General features: G+C 37.8%; 2 protein-coding genes across 2 annotated transcripts; both read left to right on the forward strand.

The window, feature by feature from the left end:
- The first annotated feature begins 480 nt into the window (after positions 1–480).
- LOC113748966 (coatomer subunit alpha-1-like) lies at positions 481–7,109 on the forward strand. The gene is made up of 4 exons (XM_027292577.1): positions 481–935; positions 1,831–2,325; positions 3,300–6,309; positions 6,693–7,109. Exons 1-3 carry the CDS (start codon positions 728–730, stop codon positions 6,248–6,250), a joined length of 3,654 nt encoding a protein of 1,217 aa, XP_027148378.1. The 5' UTR covers positions 481–727; the 3' UTR covers positions 6,251–6,309; positions 6,693–7,109.
- Positions 7,110–18,585: 11,476 nt separating this feature from the next.
- LOC113750886 (protein SHI RELATED SEQUENCE 1-like) lies at positions 18,586–20,297 on the forward strand. The gene is made up of 2 exons (XM_027294826.1): positions 18,586–19,261; positions 19,882–20,297. Exons 1-2 carry the CDS (start codon positions 18,586–18,588, stop codon positions 20,295–20,297), a joined length of 1,092 nt encoding a protein of 363 aa, XP_027150627.1.
- Positions 20,298–20,508: the final 211 nt, after the last annotated feature.

Consider the following 20,508-nt stretch of genomic DNA (forward strand, 5'->3'; position numbering starts at 1 on the left):
ATCTAAATTTTATTTTTGATTGACCCTTAAATAATTAAAATTGCATACTTTAAAGCTTTCAATCACTTTAGACTTAAATCTGGCCAGATTTAAAGGGCAGCTTTGTCCATTCATAGTTGAAGCATCGAGACCAACAAATCTTATGGTTAAAACTCGATTTTTTCATAAAATTTGTGAAGAAAAATCTAATGGTATGCTTAAAAAAATTAAAGAGTTATCTCTTTTTAGGGATTTTTGATGCTAGTCTCGAAGCTTCAATTTTAAATGAACAAAAATATTCTTTAAATTCGGCCCAATTTTTATTTAAAGTCATCGAAAGTTCTTAAAGTGTGCTGTTTTAATTATTTAAGGGCCAATTAAAAATAAGATATAGATAAAGGGTCAAAATAGACAATGACAATAGTTTAGGCCTCCTTAAGCTTTTTACTCGTAAAAGTCTCTCAAAGCCTCGTCACTAGACAAATAGCAAATTAGCAATCTTTTCTCCTTTCTACGCTATGCTCCACACTCCCCAGTACCCCCACCCCGATATAAATAAATCTGATCCCCAATTTTAAAGCCTCAGCAATTCAATTCGTTTCAGATCTGACCCATTAAATCAATCAGATCTCCTTCACTTCTAAATCCAATTAGGGTTTCCCACCCGAATTTCGCAGCAAATTTTCACTGATCTCACTGCTTTCCCCCTTCCAGGAGTTAGTTTTGGGGCAATTAAGGTGAAGAGAAAATGTTAACCAAGTTCGAAACCAAGAGTAATCGAGTGAAGGGGTTGAGCTTTCATAGCAAGCGACCATGGATCTTGGCCAGTCTTCATAGTGGTGTGATCCAGCTATGGGACTATCGTATGGGCACTCTCATCGATCGGTTTGACGAGCACGATGGCCCCGTGCGTGGCGTCCATTTCCATAAATCTCAACCTCTCTTTGTCTCCGGAGGTATTGGTTTTATTCCCATTTGTATTTTAATTGAGTATTTGGGGATCGAAATATGATCTATGTTTGGTTAATTTTAGTTTGTACTTGGATCTAATTGACGAATCAGCTCTTACTTAGTTTGGAATTTACGATTTATGATTCGGGAGTTTTTGTTTTTGAGCGGTAAATGTTTGATTTGTTCTATTCGTTACGTGATTGCAGTTTGTTTATTTAGCCTTGTACTAATGTAGATTAGGGAGATGGATTTAAATGTGGGTTGTCTTTCAATTTTAATGGATTATGATTTCAACTGTGTGCATCAGCATTAGGGGAATTGGATATGTCGGTTGCATTTTGTTGTTTTCTGTTGTGAATAAGCTATATTATTTCCTTTCTAATTAGTAGCGATCTGATGGGATAGTTGCGATGTGTGCCACTTTTTACATGATTTCAGTTTGTTTATTTGGACTTGTAAAAATTTGGATTAGGGAGCTGGATTGAATGAGTTGTTTGTCTCTCATTGTTAAAGTATTCAACCCTATGCATCAGCATTAGGGGGATTGACATATGTTGGTTGCAATTTGTTGTTTTCCCTTGTAAATAAGTGATTTTTTCCTTTTGGGTTAGTGGTCATCTGGTGGGACAGTTTAGAAAGCAAAGATTGGATCTGTTGTGCTATTCTGGTTCTACTGTTGGACTTTCCAAAAGAGGTGGATCCAAATCCCCAAGCTCCAATACATATTGAACATCTGCTTTTGGTTTTCAGCAGGCCTTTGAGCTAATGAACTTTTTCTGTTGTGGAAACTTGATGAGGGTGGAAGCTTGATATCCTCCTCAGTAAAGGAGGTTATCCTCCCTTCCATGTTGTTTTCCCATTGTCAGGAATCATGATACAGAACCTTTTTTTTTTTTTCAGGAGATGATTATAAGATCAAGGTTTGGAATTACAAGCTGCATAGGTGTTTGTTTACCCTGCTTGGGCATCTTGATTACATTCGTACTGTTCAATTTCACCACGAGTATCCATGGATTGTTAGTGCAAGTGATGATCAAACAATCAGAATATGGAACTGGCAGTCTCGAACTTGTATCTCTGTCTTGACTGGGCACAACCACTATGTGATGTGTGCCTCATTCCATCCCAAGGAGGACTTAGTTGTGTCTGCTTCTTTGGATCAGACCGTTCGAGTGTGGGATATTGGTGCCCTGAGGAAGAAAACAGTGTCCCCTGCTGATGACATCCTCAGATTGAGTCAGATGAACACCGATTTCTTCGGTGGTGTCGATGCAGTTGTAAAGTATGTCCTAGAGGGTCATGATCGAGGAGTGAACTGGGCTTCATTCCATCCCACTCTCCCTTTGATTGTCTCTGGTGCTGATGATCGCCAAGTTAAAATCTGGCGAATGAATGGTATGAAACTATTCTTCCCCCTGGCCCCCCAAATTAGAATTTTCTTGTCGCTTAGACTGAAAACTTTTTTTTTCTCTATTTCTAGTTTCTTGGTGTTGTAGTTAGTGTACATTTTTAGGTTGAAAAATCATATTTTGTACATACGTGGGTTACAAGTGTTGCAAATTGCTAGTTTTTAGACTACACAAATTGAATATCCCAGTCTTTTTTTGTCCTTTTAGTATTTTCCTTCTATTCAAGAAACTATGGCATGCTACTGAACTGTTTTAGAAGCTTTATTGCGTGAAAATTTAGTTTACTACTCTTGATAAGCCTTTTAAGTTGTGCAGGCGGTCTCTATCAAATTTACAATAAATAAAGAAGTGTTTAGATGTTATGTAAGCTAATGGCATATTCACCAGAACCTGCGGTAGCAGCATTCTTTTTCTAATTCCTGTGGGTGGGCATACTTTTTCTAATTCCTGTGGGTGGGCATAATCTTTTTAATAATTAGGTTTATGTGGAGGTGACTTCAGTTTTTCTTTGTTTGACTTTCAAAAGGTTGCTGCATAGTCCTTTTTTTTTAATATTTTGATTCTTTTCAAATGGGTTTCCAAAGGACGGTCTTCTTTCAATATGTTGGATACATTGTCTCACACCTGACTAGGTCCCTTATTATTCTACTCATTAAATGCTTCCCCTTCATGCACTTATTTTGTTTATTTTGTAGAAATAAAAATGTTGAGGAAATTAATTTTGTGTTGCATTTGCTTTTGTGCTGTAGAAAACTGGCCCAGTGCAAGATCAATGGTCTTTTTAAAGTATAGTTTCTTCCCCAACCACCCCCCCACCACAAAAAAAAAAAACATAGAAATGTGACCACCTAGCTGAAAATTTCGTTTCCAGCATTTCTGCTGTTACTTTTTTAATTATTTCTCTTCATCTTGGAAGTAAAAGCCCTAATTATTATGAGATTCTCAATTATTTTTCTGCAGACACAAAAGCTTGGGAAGTTGACACATTGAGAGGGCATATGAACAATGTGTCATGTGTTCTATTCCATGCAAGACAGGACATTATTGTCTCAAATTCAGAAGATAAGAGCATACGAGTGTGGGATGCTACAAAGAGAACAGGTCTTCAGACTTTCAGAAGGGAACATGACCGATTCTGGATCCTTGCGGCTCACCCTGAGATGAATCTTCTAGCTGCCGGTCATGACAGTGGCATGATTGTATTCAAACTGGAGAGGGAACGCCCTGCATTTTCTGTGAGTGGTGATTCTCTGCTTTATGTGAAAGATCGCTTCCTGCGCATTTTTGAGTGCTCAACTCAGAAAGATACTCAGTTGATACCAATTAGGAGGCCTGGTTCTAACAGCTTAAATCAAGGCCCCCGCACTCTTTCCTACAGCCCTACTGAAAATGCTGCTTTAATATGTTCAGACATGGATGGAGGTTCTTATGAGCTCTATATTGTACCGAAAGACAACTATGGTAGAGGTGAAACTGTTCAAGAGGCCAAAAGAGGTATTGGAGGTTCAGCAGTTTTCGTTGCTCGAAATAGATTTGCTGTGCTTGAGAAGAGCAGCAACCAAGTGGCAGTCAAGAATCTTAAGAATGATACTGTCAAGAAGAGTCCTCTTCCTATTGCTACAGATGCAATTTTTTATGCAGGCACAGGAAACTTGCTGTGTAGGGCAGAGGACCGAGTTGTCATTTTTGACCTCCAACAGCGCTTGGTACTTGGGGAACTTCAGACTTCTTTCATCAGGTATGTAGTCTGGTCACAGGACATGGAAAGCGTTGCTTTGCTCAGCAAGCACTCGATAGTCATAGCTGATAAGAAACTTGTTCATCGGTGTACTCTTCACGAGACAATCCGTGTCAAGAGTGGAGCTTGGGATGATAATGGTGTTTTCATATACACAACACTGACGCACATCAAGTATTGCCTTCCTAATGGGGACAGTGGAATTATTAAAACCCTGGATGTCCCGATATACATCACTAAAATATATGGCAATACAATCTTTTGCCTGGATCGAGAAGGCAAAAATCGTCCTATTATTATTGATTCAACCGAGTACATTTTTAAGCTGTCTCTGCTAAGGAAGAGATATGACCAGGTCATGAGTATGATTAGGAACTCAGAACTCTGTGGGCAAGCCATGATTGCTTATTTGCAGCAGAAGGGATTTCCAGAAGTTGCTCTGCATTTTGTAAAGGATGAGCGAACTCGATTCAACTTGGCTCTCGAAAGTGGAAACATCCAGATAGCAGTTGCATCTGCTAAAGAGATTGATGAGAAAGATCACTGGTACAGGCTAGGGGTGGAGGCCCTTCGTCAGGGTAATGCTGGCATAGTTGAATATGCATATCAGAGGACGAAGAACTTCGAGAGGCTGTCATTCCTTTATTTGACAACGGGGAATTTGGAAAAGTTGTCCAAAATGATGAAAATTGCTGAAGTTAAGAATGATGTTATGGGCCAGTTCCATGATGCTTTGTACCTGGGTGATATCCAAGAACGTGTCAAGATTTTGGAGAATGCTGGTCATTTGCCCCTCGCATACATCACAGCCTCAGTCCATGGGCTTCATGATGTTGCTGAGCGTCTTGCTGCAGATCTGGGAGATAACGTTCCAACTTTGCCCAAGGGGAAATCTGCTTCACTCTTGATTCCCCCAAAACCTGTATTATGTGGTGGAGATTGGCCCTTGTTGATGGTCACGAGAGGGATCTTTGAGGGTGGTCTTGATAATGCTGGGAAGGGTACACAAGAGGACTATGAAGATGCCGCAGATGCTGATTGGGGCGAGGCTTTGGATATTGGTGAAGTTGAAAACATCCAGAATGGTGACATCAGTATGGTCTTGGATGAAGATGAAGTGCAGGAAGACAATGAGGAGGGAGGATGGGATCTTGAGGATCTGGATCTGCCACCTGATGCTGATACGCCTAAGACTGCTTCAAATACACGTTCATCTGTATTCATAACACCAACTAATGGAATGCCTGTTAGCCAGATTTGGGTTCAGAAATCATCCATTGCCGCAGAACATGCTGCTGCTGGGAATTTTGACACTGCAATGCGATTACTGAGCCGACAATTAGGAATAAGAAATTTTTCTCCTTTGAAGCCGTTGTTTATTGATCTTCAGTCAGGCAGTCATACTTATCTGCGTGCCTTCTCCTCTGCACCAGTGATTACTGTTGCAGTTGAACGGGGTTGGAGCGAGGCAGCAAGTCCTAATGTGCGGGGTCCACCTGCCCTTGTGTTCAACTTTTCTCAGCTGGATGAGAAACTGAAGGCTGGCTACAAGGCCACAACTTCTGGAAAGTTCACTGAAGCACTGAAACTATTTCGGTCTATTCTGCTTACAATTCCCCTTATTGTAGTTGAGACTCGGAGAGAAGTGGATGAAGTTAAGGAATTGATTGTTATTGCAAAGGAGTATGTTCTAGGTTTGCAAATGGAGCTAAAAAGGAGGGAATTGAAGGAGGATCCTGTTCGTCAGCAGGAGCTAGCTGCCTACTTCACTCATTGCAATCTGCAGCTCCCCCATTCTAGACTTGCCCTATTGAATGCCATGCTTGTTTGCTACAAGGCTGGCAACCTCAGCACTGCAGCAAACTTTGCTAGGCGCCTCTTGGACACCAATCCAACAAATGAAAACCAGGCCAGGAATGCTCGTCAAGTTCTTCAGGCTGCGGAGAGAAACATGAAAGATGTTTCTCAGCTGAATTATGACTTCAGAAACCCCTTTGTGACCTGTGGAGCCACGTATGTTCCCATATACCGTGGACAGAAGGATGTCATCTGCCCTTATTGTGGTACCCATTTTGTTCCATCACAGCAGGGGCAATTATGTACTGTGTGTGATCTTGCTGTTGTTGGAGCTGATGCATCTGGCCTTCTTTGCTCTCCTTCACAAATGCGATGATTACAATTCCTTTCAATATTTAGTTCATCCCAACAGGCTGTGTCGTTAGAAACATAAAGGTAGGAATATTACTTTACCCACACTATACTTACTTTATTTCTGCAATTGGTTTCCTACATCCCCCATTTTTTAATTTGCCTGTAGCTTTACCAAATGCCAAAAAATGAAACTGATGTTTGCTCACATTACCTGGAGTTTTTCTTTACTAATCCCTCTCGCTCAAAAAACGTCTTATGTCTTTCCCCTTTTATTCATCCATCTCATAATTCTGCACTTGCTGATTAACTTTCCAAATATAAATGAAGAATTGAGGTAATTATCCATCTAACATTGTAGCGAATTCTTGGAATATTCTCTTTTTCCATATCCGTCTTATTCTTCTTTTTTTTTTCTTTGGTGGGCGGTGTGGATATTTATGTTGCAATTGCTTTGTATGTGGCAGATAAATATTTTTTCTCACTGTTGCTGTGAAGGAAGGGTTTCATCCAGAGACTTTGTAGGGAAAGCTGGAAGAGAGCTATTTAGAACCTCTGTTTTGTTTTGTTGAATGATGTCGTCTCTCCATCAAACAAGGTCAGGGAGCCCTACTCTATTGGCCGGTCTGATTTTGTTTCTTTTGCCCTTTCTGCGGTGTGGCTGGCTATGAATAATGTAATGGAATTTGATACTATCTTTTTGTATTACTCCGTATTTGACTAGTTTTTTTCCCCTTCTTACCCATAGTTCTATCCTTCTGTACAAGTTTTCATTCTTTTTGCTATATCTACTGAACTCAATGATATCTTAATGGGATTCAGTATTTAGAACTCTCTGAAGGGAATTTACTGCAGTAAGAGCAATTGGTAGTTACCTTGGCGTCTGTCTTGGTTTGAATTTGATTAATGGTACCTATTTAATTGTTGTTGGCTTGCGAGGGTTCTTCCTCATATTGTCTTCTAAGTTTCGAGTTTTCAACAGTTCAAGCGGGGGAGGTTTCTTTCTGTTGAATCAAATGGAATTGCCCCCCTCTTTCTTTTTTTTTCTTTTTTTTTTTTCGGTCTTTCCATCGTTTTGTTTTGAACTGATTCTGGTGTTTTACACTAAATTTAATTACTGCCAAAACAACCCTATTCTATGAAGAATGTGTTCAAAACCGTTTAAAAGTTGTAAGCTTGAGACGAACCAATTTACACGGCTGGGGATTACTAGACGACCCAATTTACACGACTAGTGATTTAGACAAGCATTACATGGGTCACGTGGGAGTAATTGATGTCTATGAGCAAGTGACTTGTATATCATGCGACAGAAATTGCAAACTGCAGATGCAAATGGACCTCCTGATGCACTGAAGTCCCAACTGCTAGTGTATCAGTTATATTGATGCTAGCTTGTAATTTGACTGATCAACGTTAATCTTTGTCATGTAGTGGTGCCATGCAACATTAGTATCAGTTAATTGCAACTGATAATAAACAAGTTGGATTTCCAAAAGATTGAAGAAACAGGTTTGTGCTTTGGGCTGCAGAACACAGAATCTCAGTAGGGTAAAACCCACTGCAGACACGGTGCGCGTAGACGACAATGGCCCATGTTTGGTTTCCATTTTTCCGGCCCTTTTTTTCCCCTGTTCGACATGCTCAGACGCTGAATGGGCCTTCCACCTATTTAAATCATTTTATTTGGGGTACGAGTTCTCTTATGTGGGGCCTCTTGTGGTATGGCTCGTTTCGGTGTATTTGCTTAAGCTGGGCTTGGATCTGGTATTTAGCTGTACAAAAGCATGCCAATGACACCCTCTCTTTTTTTCCCGGTTGATAGATTATCACGATAACCAATAATCTTAAGACAGTGAAATCATTCTTTATACCCAACAAATTATCTCATACCCAACTTATTTTATGTAAAAAATTTCTTTACGCATGTCAGTTTGCATGTGTAACAGAATCACGTAAGAAAGCATGTGAAATTTCATTGCAAGCAGCAACTAGTAATTGACTTGGTGCATAAAATAAAACGTTAAATTTGGTAGTCTGTAAGTCAAGTCCCTGTTCCACATTTCCTCGTAATATTTGCTAAAGGCAATAAAATTAATTTCCCGTATTCACGCCCCCCAGTACCATACTTCAGACGAATCCATATACTTTGAGGTCGAAGAGGGTTCTCTCTGACAATTCCTTTAACCGGTTATCGTAGGACATAACATGTATAACCAACTCCCTCTGGAGGAGTTGACCACAACATTAATTTTAGGATGGGAGGAGGTCAATTGTTCAAATTTTGTCTCCCATCAATATGTTTCTATATAAGAATTGTTCTAAATCTATACGGGTACGTGATACATCCATCTGATCTGATGGTGGTTTAGTCCCCGTCAGGTTCCCTCGATTCAGTTGGGCCACCCCCTAGAGTAGGCTTCCCCCTATAGGACATAACATGTATCGCTTGGAAAAACTCTTATGAAGTGCAATCAGCGTGAGAAGATGGAAACTTTTACCATGAGTAGCTATGCAGACATTTGTACATGAGTACATAAATATGAATATACTGTTGTATATATAAATGTATGTATAATTAAATCTTTCTTTATATTTTTAGTGCATATGCTTATGGATCTAAATAGACGTTACAACAATTTAATTTGAATTTGAATTTGAATATCAAATATATATATATATGACATGCATTTTAAATTCGCTCGTGTATTTTAAGCTAAATTTCTTTACCAAAAATATATTATGGTCATACAATACATAACAGGCGTAGGATATATGCAAGATCTGCATATGATGTACTCCTACTAGTATTTGTACAGATCACAGAGAGCCAGGCAGGTAGCGAGCCAATTTGAGGTTTCGATTAACATAGGTAGGGATTTTGACAAAAAAAAATTAACATAGGTAGGGTTGTGAAAACTCAAAAGTTGGTGGTAGACATGTGAATTTTGGAGGCAACTGGTGATTCTTTCGGTTTCCTACACCAAATAATGACCGACCCATAACGGCCAAACAAGCCAATAATAATCATAAGCTTAAAGAGAAACCTACATCCCGCTCTAAAAATCATCACCTAAAACATCCATATGCTACTACTACTTTTACTACAGCTCTCGCTAATTATTGGAATTAAGTTTTGCCCCCCCTTTATTTTATTAGTTAGATTTTATCATTATGTCCAGCACATGGGGGGTCAGGAGGACCCCACCAACTTGCCGCGGACCCACCCTTTTGTATGACTAGGCTCAGGACCATATCTTTCGGCCTTCCTCGTTCCTCCTTTCGGCCTTTCTCGAGTTCGATTCGAGTTGTTAATTTAATACTACCAGTAATTTTGAAAAAAAAAAAAAAAAAAACTAGGTCCATCCATCCGTACAATCCTGCCCTGTGAATGGACTTTCCATATATGGGTTCTATTTCTACTAGTAGTAGAATGAAGAAAGCATCCATCAAAATACATTCGGATAATTAGATGTTCCCCAACAAAGAAAATCTTTAAGATTTCAAACTCAACTTGAGTAAAGCTGATCATCGAGTATATTTAAAGAAAATTAAAGAATTCTTCAACATCCACCCAATTCTGGATGGACCGATTAGAATGAGATGCCGGTTGACATCAATTGATTGATGGAGGAATTAATTATCCCTGAGTTAATAATGAGTGATGGTGACTCCATACATCCATAATACATCCATGGAACAACAGAAAAGAAGTACAGCAGAAATTACCATCTCTTAGTTCTTGATAGCTGAGTACTAGGTAGATTTATATCCCAAAAAAAAAAAAAAAGGGTACGTTGTATAGGGTAGCTAGGTACATATTGCACTGGCATCCATGTGTTATTTATCTCAGACAGTCTGGTACATTTTTTAACAAATAATGTGGCTTCCATTTAATGGAACTTTAATTATTTTGCAGATTACAACTTTTGTAATCAGCTTTCCAGCAATAAAATTCAAAAGTTGATGGCTGGAGTGAAGCAATTGAGAGTTTCTTTTTCCCCATTTTTGTTTTATTTTTTGGTAGTGAAACGTCGTTCTCTATTATTTTTTTTTTGCAACGGTGGAATTTCTATAATCTAATCTAACCTAATCTAAGAAGGGGAACTCGGCGTAAGTATAGACTCCATCAAATAAGGCAAATTAAAGTTGGTGGGAGACAAAGGTTGAACTCTTGATTTCCCACACCACCAAGTTAGTGATGACCATCAGGCCAAAAGCCTAGTGTCAATATCGTTCTCTATTTGATCGCTAGTAGAATAGAACTCATTAAATTGAAGCTCAACCCAATAGTAAGAGATTAAAGTAGGTACTCAATTAATTACGATATTTGAATCCGTAGAATTCAAAGAAAAAAAATTTTGACAGCCAAGCGTTTTAGCTTCAAATGGATGTTACGCTCTGCGAAAAGCTAAAACTTGGATTTCGACAAGTTTCCATGCAACATTTCTTAATCCCATATTGATTACCGAGCTCTAATGGGTATTGTATCATGTTGAATAATGAGCTGTAGTTGGGATCACAACAACAATAATATATATATATATATATATATATATATATATATATTTTACGTTTCTTGCAATCATAAAACCAGCCTCCCAGGTCTTCAAGTCACATCTATGTATCCGCTAAAGAACAATTCCGCTAGTCTCGAAACGCTAGACGGAAGCTTCCTTGTCCCGAATTCTACATGATCAAAATGGGAGGGTGAAATCCTTTTTTGGTTTACTGAAACTTTTTCTTCAAGGTAATGACTAATGAAGAATAGCCACCATAACCAGCCCCTTCCCTTCCTATCCCCCTTTTTTTTTTCACTCAATTCCCTCCGGGAAGAGTTACTAGCATATTTCAGTGTGTTTGGATAGTAATATTTTTTTCAAATATTAGTTTGCTTACATCATAATTATGCTTCTCAATCAACTTTTTATGTTTTCAACAATCTTTTTATCTCAAATATATTGCAAATAATATTTCAAATAATCTTCGATCTAAACACACTCAATCAATACACTAGAAAATTAAAACTATGTCCGGGTATGTGTCTCTTATATGTGTGTGTGTGTGTGTGTGTTTGTACATAATAAAATGCAATTGAAACATCAAAAGTACTATATATATAAATTAAATAACGAAGGACGTCCTATAAATCAGAGGTATTGAATTCGATTTCAACTATATATGAGTTTATTTTGCCATTATATGTGAGTTTTTTTTATAAAATATTATTATACTTTCATTAAAATTTGCACTAATGACAGAAATTATCATTGATATGAAAGATCAAATCTAAAAAATTGATACTACAGATCTAAATAATAGATAAAAATTATATTGTGAAGTTTCAAAAAATATTTTTAAAAATAAGATAAAATAATTGTAGCCACATGAACATCTATGCATGCTTCCAATTGTCAGATTTGCTGATTAACTACTATAAATCTTGATATTATGGTGAGATCTGTCAAATAAATTTTAAAAATTTCAGATCTAACAATCAAAAATTAAAAAACTCAGATCTAATATAAAAAAAATGAAAAAATTACCTAAAACTCCCACCGGTAATCCCTAGGAGAAAAAAAAGCTTGTACTAGAAAAGTATAGAAGAGCCAAAAAAAAATCTCATTAAGCAACTTTTAGAGAAAAGATACTTTAACTAGAAAATCTTAAAAGAGAATTTATTCACACAAATGAAAAAAAAAAATAGAGAGAGGAGAAGGATCAGAAAAACTTGTTTATAAAATCTTTCTTTCATGGGAGAGTTGGAGGAAGTTTTTATTAGGGATTATATGCGAATTAATTTGTGGGATTATTGTTGTCATGTATTTGAGTTAATTGACTTAAATTCGGTGCACATCGTAGTCTATACGTATTACTCCAACTAATGTGGCGGTATTACTTTGTAATCCTATTAAAAAAATACCTAGGGATATAGATGTTACTAATACTTATCCTTCAAGATTCGAAATTGATCTCCTAGATCTAGGTCTCTCTATTTTCATAACAATGAATTTATTACTTCTTAGTCCTCGGGATGTAGTATTAAGATGATTACTTTGATTGGACTCGTTGATGATTTGCTTTACAACTATTTCCAGGAAAGCACACATTCCCGTTACAAAAAACTCTCTATATGTAATTCTTTTTTTTTTTTTTTTTTTGTCGACGGATTGGGGTGTCCGGGTCAAGTACGTAAAGGCGGCCCGACTAATCCCCACTCCGGCCCGGCCCAACGCCCCAACCAGACCTAGCACGTTAAATGCACGGCGAACTGATGTTGCTGCGGAGGTTCGACCCCAGAACCTAACGGTCCCGAGGAGGAGGCGCCAACCACCAGCCCATTCACGTGGAGGCCTCTATATGTAATTCGAGAGAGAGTAAAAATGCAGTTATGAGAAGAAGAATATCTAGAGCTGGGGGCCGGGCAGGGCTGAAGAGAAAGTTCGCAATAGTAGCTAAAATTTTTGGTATGTTATCTCACATTGTTACAGAGTATAATTGAATTGACACGGACAGGGACACGGGACTCATTCTGAATCAGAACATTAGCAGAGTCAACCGGGGTAAAGCTGAGCACAGGGCTCGAGAATGGCAGAGACACAATTATTGGGACTCGCACATATCCATTCATCATCAGCCAGTCCAGCACCCCTCTAATCCTTCTTTCTTTCTCCTCCTTTACGTACTTGATTCAAACTAGCAATAAATTTGATTTTACCTCTGAGTCTACTGCCACTACTTCTACTACTGCATATCTTATATCATCAACCATAACAACAACAAAGCAACTCCTGCGGGCAGCCTACTGCTCCTCTATCAAGTTTCATTTATATCCATGATGATCAGCAGATTTTCTGGGATGACCCTTACCATATCATATGACATAGTATGACTTGCTCTTTTTTTTTTTTTTTTCTCTCTCTAACATGTGATGTGCCCAAATGGATTTTCAAGCCCTTCTTCTATTTGCTACTTTTCAAGAAAGAAGAAAATACACTACTAGTACTATGATTATGGTTAGGCTCTCGAATGATCACGATTAAGGAATGTTGTAGTAGTAGCATCAAGTCTTGGAAAAGGGATTCCCCATTTTCTGGGATTTAGCAATTGGACTCAAATTGCAATCCTCAAGGAAGGAGATGGCTACGATTTTCAGACAACAATACTAGTACTAGTAATAATCAAAGTTCTTTTTTGGCACGGGCAGATTTTATGGGATATATCAATCAATCATCATATCCTAGCAGTCTGCCTCACTTCGATTCGAGCATGTAGGCCTTGTTTGGATTGCTGTTTTTCGCTAAAAAATTGACTTGTTTTTCGTGAACACATTTCTCTATCACCTTTTTTTCCGGCAGCAAATGACAGTCAACAAACAATACTGAACTTTTTGAAAGGGGGGTATATTGATCTACTGAAATGAGAGCATGAATGAATTAATTACCCGTGGAATAAACGCTTTCAGAAGCTTTCTTCCGCCACAAAAAAGGACAAAAAGAAAGAAAGTTCGTTTAAAAAAAAAAATGAAGGCAGCCACAAGAATCGATGAGTACATAAATATACATATATATATATATATTCTGGGGAAAGAAGAATCGATGACTATTGTCAAGTCGCGCGCTATCTATCATGCAAAAGGTTTGCCTAAGAATAATTGGTCAGAAATATAATAATAATAATGTGGGTCGCAGGCAGATATTTGTATCCATGAGAGAGGGCAGAGGGTCAAATAGTGAAAAGAAAGAACCTCGGGCCCCTAAAAATATAAATATCCAATTTGAATCGCTATTTACTACTGCTACTAAACAAACGCTCATCATTGAATTATGGCAACTAATTAGTGCTTTTCACGTTTTGGTTAGCCTAGATTAGTATTGAAAATTGATCCGATGCGGCCACTGATTCTTGATGATTTCTTCTAAACTGATTTCTGATTTTCGTCAAAGACCTCGGGGGCAAGCTACGGCTGGATTTGGGCCGTCGTCGGTCTCGTATATATTATTGAAAAATTAAATCTAAATATGGCCACTAATTAGGGGATGTCACGTGTTTGTTAAAGCTGACAAAAGAGAAATAATTTCTTCCATTCTGATAATTATGAGGATGGCGCCCGTGACAGATTACATATATATATATATACACGTATATATATAGATTATAGAGCCAGTCACAAGGCTATACTATTAGCACTAAGCCAAGTCGGAGTTCAAGTTCAAGGTTGGTCCTTGGCAACTTCTAAGTTGTCTTATCGAACAGATGTTAATAAGTTAACTCAGCTTGAAAAAGTTATTGACAACGTTATCCCGACAATTTTGACTAATGATGGGGAGCAGAATGAATGAAATAACGAGATAGAGAAAGTCTAGACAACATAATTATCTCAATAATTATTTCTTTATGTATGTGTGTTTTATTATTATTATTTTTTTATAAAACAAAACGAATAGTATGAGTAAAAAACTAGTTAGAAATCATCCAACACGGTTTATTTAATGCATGATACATAAAATATGTCTGATTTGAAAAATTATTGAATTTAACAGAGTTACAAAAAAAATATATATATAATGTGAATCACAAATCATCAGATCTGACCAATTGTATAATTTGGATTTCCAATTTTATTTTACAAAAGTAAATTGCTACTGTTTGAAATTGTTTGGATTGCATTGTGTTATGTTTATATACATATATATATATATATATACATACATATTCTTTCTTCTTCGTTATTTATTGTTTTTGAGTTGGCTCAAGAACAAGTAGCAAATTTCTTTTAGTTTTCTGAGGAATAACGCCAACGCTAACACAAAATAGCAAGTAGCACTCATAGACACCTTTACCATACGAAAGAATTATAACTTGACGTGATGATTTCAGTTCATAATATACCCTTTGTTTCAGCATTCTAATGGGATTTTGATCTACGCTATAATGATCAAATTTGTAGAAGAAATTTTGTGATATAACTCAATGGAAAAGAAGAGAAATTTTCTCAACTGGTCTTAATGATTCCATCCATGTTCATTCTCTATGATTTGGTTAGAGACTCACAACTTGAGGATAATGCATGGGCAGATTGATACGTCACGCACCAATTTCACATAAAAGGGTTGGAAAAAAAAAAAGAAGAAGAAGAATAAGAGGGAATGAGAGTAAAGCTAGGGCTGTCAACGGTCCGGGTCTAGACCAGGGTCCGGATCGGATCCGTCAAATTTATCCGAGTATGGGTAGGGATTTAATTCCGTTACCCGGTTCCGGATCCGGACCCGTTTTTTGTCAAAAAAAAAAAAAAACGGGTCGGATATGGAATATAGTATTCCGACCCGTATTTGACCCGGATCCGGATATAGATGGATTAATAATTTAAAATATATATTTATTAATATAATTTGATTAGGATGATATATTTGAGTAATCAATATAATTGGACCCGGATCCTAATCAATATAATTGATTAGGGTGATGTATTTGAGTAAGGTTAATTTGATTTTTTTTGTATTAGTTAGAAATTAGATTTTAAATATATGTTTTTTTCTCATTTTTGTTAGGAATTATAAATTTTGTTAGTTTTTTTCGGGTAGACCCGGATTCGGAACATAGAGTAAAAGACCCGTCGGATAAATGGGTCGGATCCGAATCCGATATAGTGCGCCGAATTCGAGTCTGAATATAATGAATTCCGGCCCGTTGACAGGCCCAAGTAAAGCAATTCTTGGACTCGTGAAATGATGCTGATCTTCCGATGTCTTTTGTTGGACGAAGAGGCTTAGGCAGCAGAATAAAGAATTTAACAATATAATATGTCGACATTGTTTCCAGCAATATGAAAAAAATCCTACTTTACAGTTTACACCATTGCTTCATACTAGTATTAAATTAAAAAGAAGTGCTACCACCACATGGGCATTCTACAAAACCATATCCATATGCATCGCAGAAGATTGCTACTCTTTCCATTAATACTACTTGATTACCTTAGATTTGATTTCTTCTGCTTGGATTAACTGTTTTTTAGGATTAACTGTTTTTTAGGGTGTTTTTGAAATATTTTACTGTAGCAATATAGATGAAAACTTTTATTGTAGATGAGGTTGTTTTTAAGGTTTTTTTAAAATATATTTTTGAGGTTATTTTTGATATTTTTGAGATTATTTTTATCTGTATATTTCTGTAATATTGTACATGAAAAGGCTCTGTTTGGATGGAAGTATTTTTCAAAAATTAGTTTTTCAAATACAATAAAATTTTTTAAAAAGTACTCTAAAAGGTAATCTAAAAATTAGTTTAAATTTTTTTAAAATTTAAAAGATATCTCAAAATATATTCTAGAAACTTTTCTACTCTTTAATATCCCAAAATAATTTCTAAAAATATCCCAAAATATACTATTAAATATACTTTTCTATAGCAAAATTTTTTAAAAACATTTCAAAAAACAGCTAATTCAAACGAAAAATTTGCTTTTTTAAAAAATAAACAATCCAAACGGAGCACTGTAATTTTAATTTCTTTGTGCCTACCCTATATATTGGTGTGGAGTGCATAGGAGAGAGTACGTGGAAACTTGCGTTTGCGTACATAAAGCGAAGCAAATTTCATGGAGACGGATCTTTCAATTCTCTGTATGGCCTTTACAGAGATCCACTGTTGTTATACCCATAAAAGAACATTATTAATTGATCCATGCATTATTGTTGCTGGTGCATACAAACTCCCAAGTCAAGGACCCCCCCTTCTTTCTCCCTCGATCTTCTCTTGTTCTTCTTGTATGTTACATCACTTCTGTTACTGTCAATGGGAGTTGACCTCGAAATAGAGCACTGCCTTTACATTTCTTCATTGATCCCATCAATAATATTCCTAAAACCAAACTCGATGTAGAATGGAGTCAATCTTAAAATGATTACTCAAAGAGTTAAGAGAGGAATACGAGGCGTTTATTCTCTAATTCTAGAAATAATTCTGCAAAATACTTACTGGTATGAGGCTAAGGCCAACCATATGCTGCTTACCATTGCAGTTTTCTGAATTCGAGAATTCTTCCTCTATCATCCTAATGTTCGGCCATGAATATATCTCTCTCATGCTATTACTCTGTAATAATAATTGAAAGAAAAACTTCTTGAGATGTTTTCATTCATGCAAGCCAAATTTTAGTGTGTATATATATATATTCATTGATCTGAAATTTCTCATCAACTTGAAAATCTTACCTGCAAGATCAATTCTTATCAACTCTTTAGCTTTGGCATCTTGTTCACCTATCATGTGTATGTAAATGGTTAAAAATTCCAACTAAAAGAAAAGCAAATATCAACTTGAAAATCTTACCACACACTCCATTGCCCTAGTGTCTAGTTGACGACCCCCTAATCATCCTCCATTGATTGGTCTGTGAGGGAAGAATTAGTAAAGTTACCCGTAGCATACCGTTTCCTCATTTAGGAGATGGCTTTGGCTCCGTTGGGAAGTTAATAGTAAAATCCATCTTAATTATTATGGTAAGGGGGTCAGAGGCAACAAAAAAAGTAGAGCGTGTTTTCCGGTGCAAGGACGAATAAGCAAAAGCTGATGCTTCGCCACGTGGGAAAGCATTGACCGTCCGATCGTCATGGATTCATCCTTCATTGATAGAGATTTTTGTTGCAAACTGCAAGAGAACTGTAGAAGCAAGTGGTAAGATTTTGTTGTGCCTGCAGGCTCAAAGAGCCAGTTCATCCAGTGTTGTTAAGTGTGATACCTGTACATGTAAGTGCGTGAGTGCGTGAGAGAGAAGGAGATAGAGAGGAAATATTGGTACTACTATTACTGTTGGTTGTCTTAAATTGAGGTTGCAGAGAGGGGTCTCAGAGGCCATGGCGGCGTTTGCAGGAGCTGTGACTTTAATGCTTCAAAGAAAGACAAGGAATTCAAGTTAGCAGCAGCAAGTCCCCAACTCCAAGACTCAGAGAAGAAAACCGTCCTGCTTCCTTCCCTCCTTTCTCTCTCTCTTTCTCTTTCTTTCTTCTTTCTTTCTTTCTTCTCTCACCCCCGCCCTTAAAACATTTTCCCTAAGCCTGTCCTGAAAACTGAAAAGCTGCATTAAAAACAAAAGACACCCGCAAAACACACACACCCTTGCAACTTTACTACTACTACTACTACTGCTACTGCTACCACTTCCCACTTATTCAAACCAACCTACTAGTCCGAACCCCAAAGAATAAAAAGAAAGGGAAGAAAAGAACTTGATGTTTCACAGCATACCAAATTCTTGTCTAGGGCGTAGAGGTTGAGTTGGGCTATGGATTTTTTTGGAGAATTGAGGAGCAGGAGGGTAGAGTTAGCTGGTGGTGTCTTTCTCACTAGGGGTAGAAAATGTCTGGGTTTTTTTCACTAGGTGGTGGGAAAGAGCAAGAGCAACAAGAGCAGCAAGATACTACCAATAATAGCAGCTTCTATCTGTTCAAGAACGAAGAGATCTATAACAAGGGTTTTGAGCTATGGCAGCAATACTACCAGTTGCATCAACAAAGAATACATCATCATCATCATCATCAAGTAGTTGGGCAGGATGTGGATTTCTCAGTGGGTCCCAGTAGGAGGATCATCAGTAGCGGTAGTGGTGGTAGTGGTAGTATTGGTGATGATTCTTCCTATAGATCAGCAGGATTTAGGGTGATGAGGCACGGAGGAGGAGGAGGAACTGGTAGTGGCAGTAGTAGTGGTGGTGGTGGTGGTGCTACTATGAATTGCCAAGACTGTGGGAATCAAGCTAAGAAAGACTGTCCACATATGAGGTGCAGAACTTGTTGTAAGAGCCGAGGGTTTCAGTGCCAAACTCACGTTAAGAGTACTTGGGTTCCTGCTGCCAAAAGGCGTGAAAGACAACAAGTCTCTGCTCTGCAAACTCAACAACAGCAGCAACAACAAAATCAACAACAATTGAGCCTGATCAGAGGTGATAACCCCAAAAGACTCAGAGAAAATCCAGGCGGAGGAGGAGGGGGCTCTTCCTCTCTTGCTTGCACTCGTTTGCCTACTTCCACTTCAGGTAACGTTTGTTTTCTTCAAAAACATTCCAGCAAAATATCAACCAAAGCTCCACGGAGTGGATTTGATGGGCGTTTCATTCATCTAGATACAACTATTTTTCTTATCTTAAAGGCACACTAGTAGTAGTAGGTATTAGGTATGTAGGAATTAGGAGGAAGAAACAACAAAGCACTTGCACACTCTCAATCAGAGACTGTAAATGCTAGCTCTATAGAGAGATATCTCTACAGGAAAGAGAGAAAATACTCTCTATACCAACAAAATTCTCATCAACACTTGGTACATATATTTATTAATAATAAGAAGTCATACTCACCACAACCACCACAGCCAGCAAAGAGATCATATCTTCATATCCTTTGCGTGCGATCAATGAAGTCCACCTTCCATGGTCAGTCACTCACCCTTTTGTCTTTATTTTTCTTTCCATGTCTTCTCTCCTGCCTTTCTTTTCATTCTCCTCCTTTTACTACTGTTACCGAGTAAACCTGACCAAAAAGTCTTGTTCTTGCTCTAGTAAAAATGCTTTCTTTGCACTTCCAAAATTTGCAGTTCCTTTTTCTTTAAAGGCCATTTTTTTGTGGGTTCTGATTTTTATTGGCTTGTTTTTTTGACTAGGGTTAGACGTGGGTAACTTTCCGGCTGAAGTGAATTATCCCGCTTCATTTAGGTGCGTAAGAGTGAGTGCAATGGATGATGCAGAAGAACAGTACGCGTATCAGACAGCTGTTAACATAGGAGGTCACGTTTTCAAGGGAATTCTCTACGATCAAGGCCTTGAAAGCCGCTACGCTACTAGTGGAAGAGCTGGTGCTGGCGAAGCTTCCTCAGGCGGCGGTGGAGGTCATGGTCATCATCATGATCATGATCCGCAACCACCACTCAATCTTATCGGGACAGCCGCCGCGGCCACCGCCAACGCTGCAGTCACCTCTACCAACCCTGCTCTCACTATGCTTGACCCTTCCATTTATCCAACTCCACTAAGTGCTTTCATGGCCGGTACGCAATTCTTTCCACCACCAAGGTCTTAAAACGAAAAAAAAAGAAAACAAAGTGCTAACTGGTAGTTGAGGCTAAAGAGCTTTCCCTTCTTGACTGCATTCAGTATACATTGATCTGATGTTGTTTTTCATTAAGTGTATTGACCATTGACATCCCCCCATCGAAGTAGTTGGGACAAAAAAAGGAAGAACAGATGAGTAACAAAAATGTACCATGACATTTCGGTTATGTTGGTTTCCA

This window comes from Coffea eugenioides, chromosome 10 (genome assembly GCF_003713205.1).
Source record: "Coffea eugenioides isolate CCC68of chromosome 10, Ceug_1.0, whole genome shotgun sequence".
NCBI lineage: Eukaryota > Viridiplantae > Streptophyta > Magnoliopsida > Gentianales > Rubiaceae > Coffea > Coffea eugenioides.

Excerpts from the sequence above, each read along its gene's own strand:
- LOC113748966 (XM_027292577.1), top strand. The coding sequence starts at position 728 with ATGTTAACCAAGTTCGAAACCAAGAGTAATCGAGTGAAGGGGTTGAGC. Across the intron at positions 936-1,830 it reads ACCTCTCTTTGTCTCCGGAG|GAGATGATTATAAGATCAAG; the intron begins GTATTGGTTTTA and ends TTTTTTTTTCAG. Across the intron at positions 2,326-3,299 it reads TAAAATCTGGCGAATGAATG|ACACAAAAGCTTGGGAAGTT; the intron begins GTATGAAACTAT and ends ATTTTTCTGCAG.
- LOC113750886 (XM_027294826.1), top strand. The coding sequence starts at position 18,586 with ATGTCTGGGTTTTTTTCACTAGGTGGTGGGAAAGAGCAAGAGCAACAA. Across the intron at positions 19,262-19,881 it reads TTTGCCTACTTCCACTTCAG|GGTTAGACGTGGGTAACTTT; the intron begins GTAACGTTTGTT and ends TTTTTTGACTAG.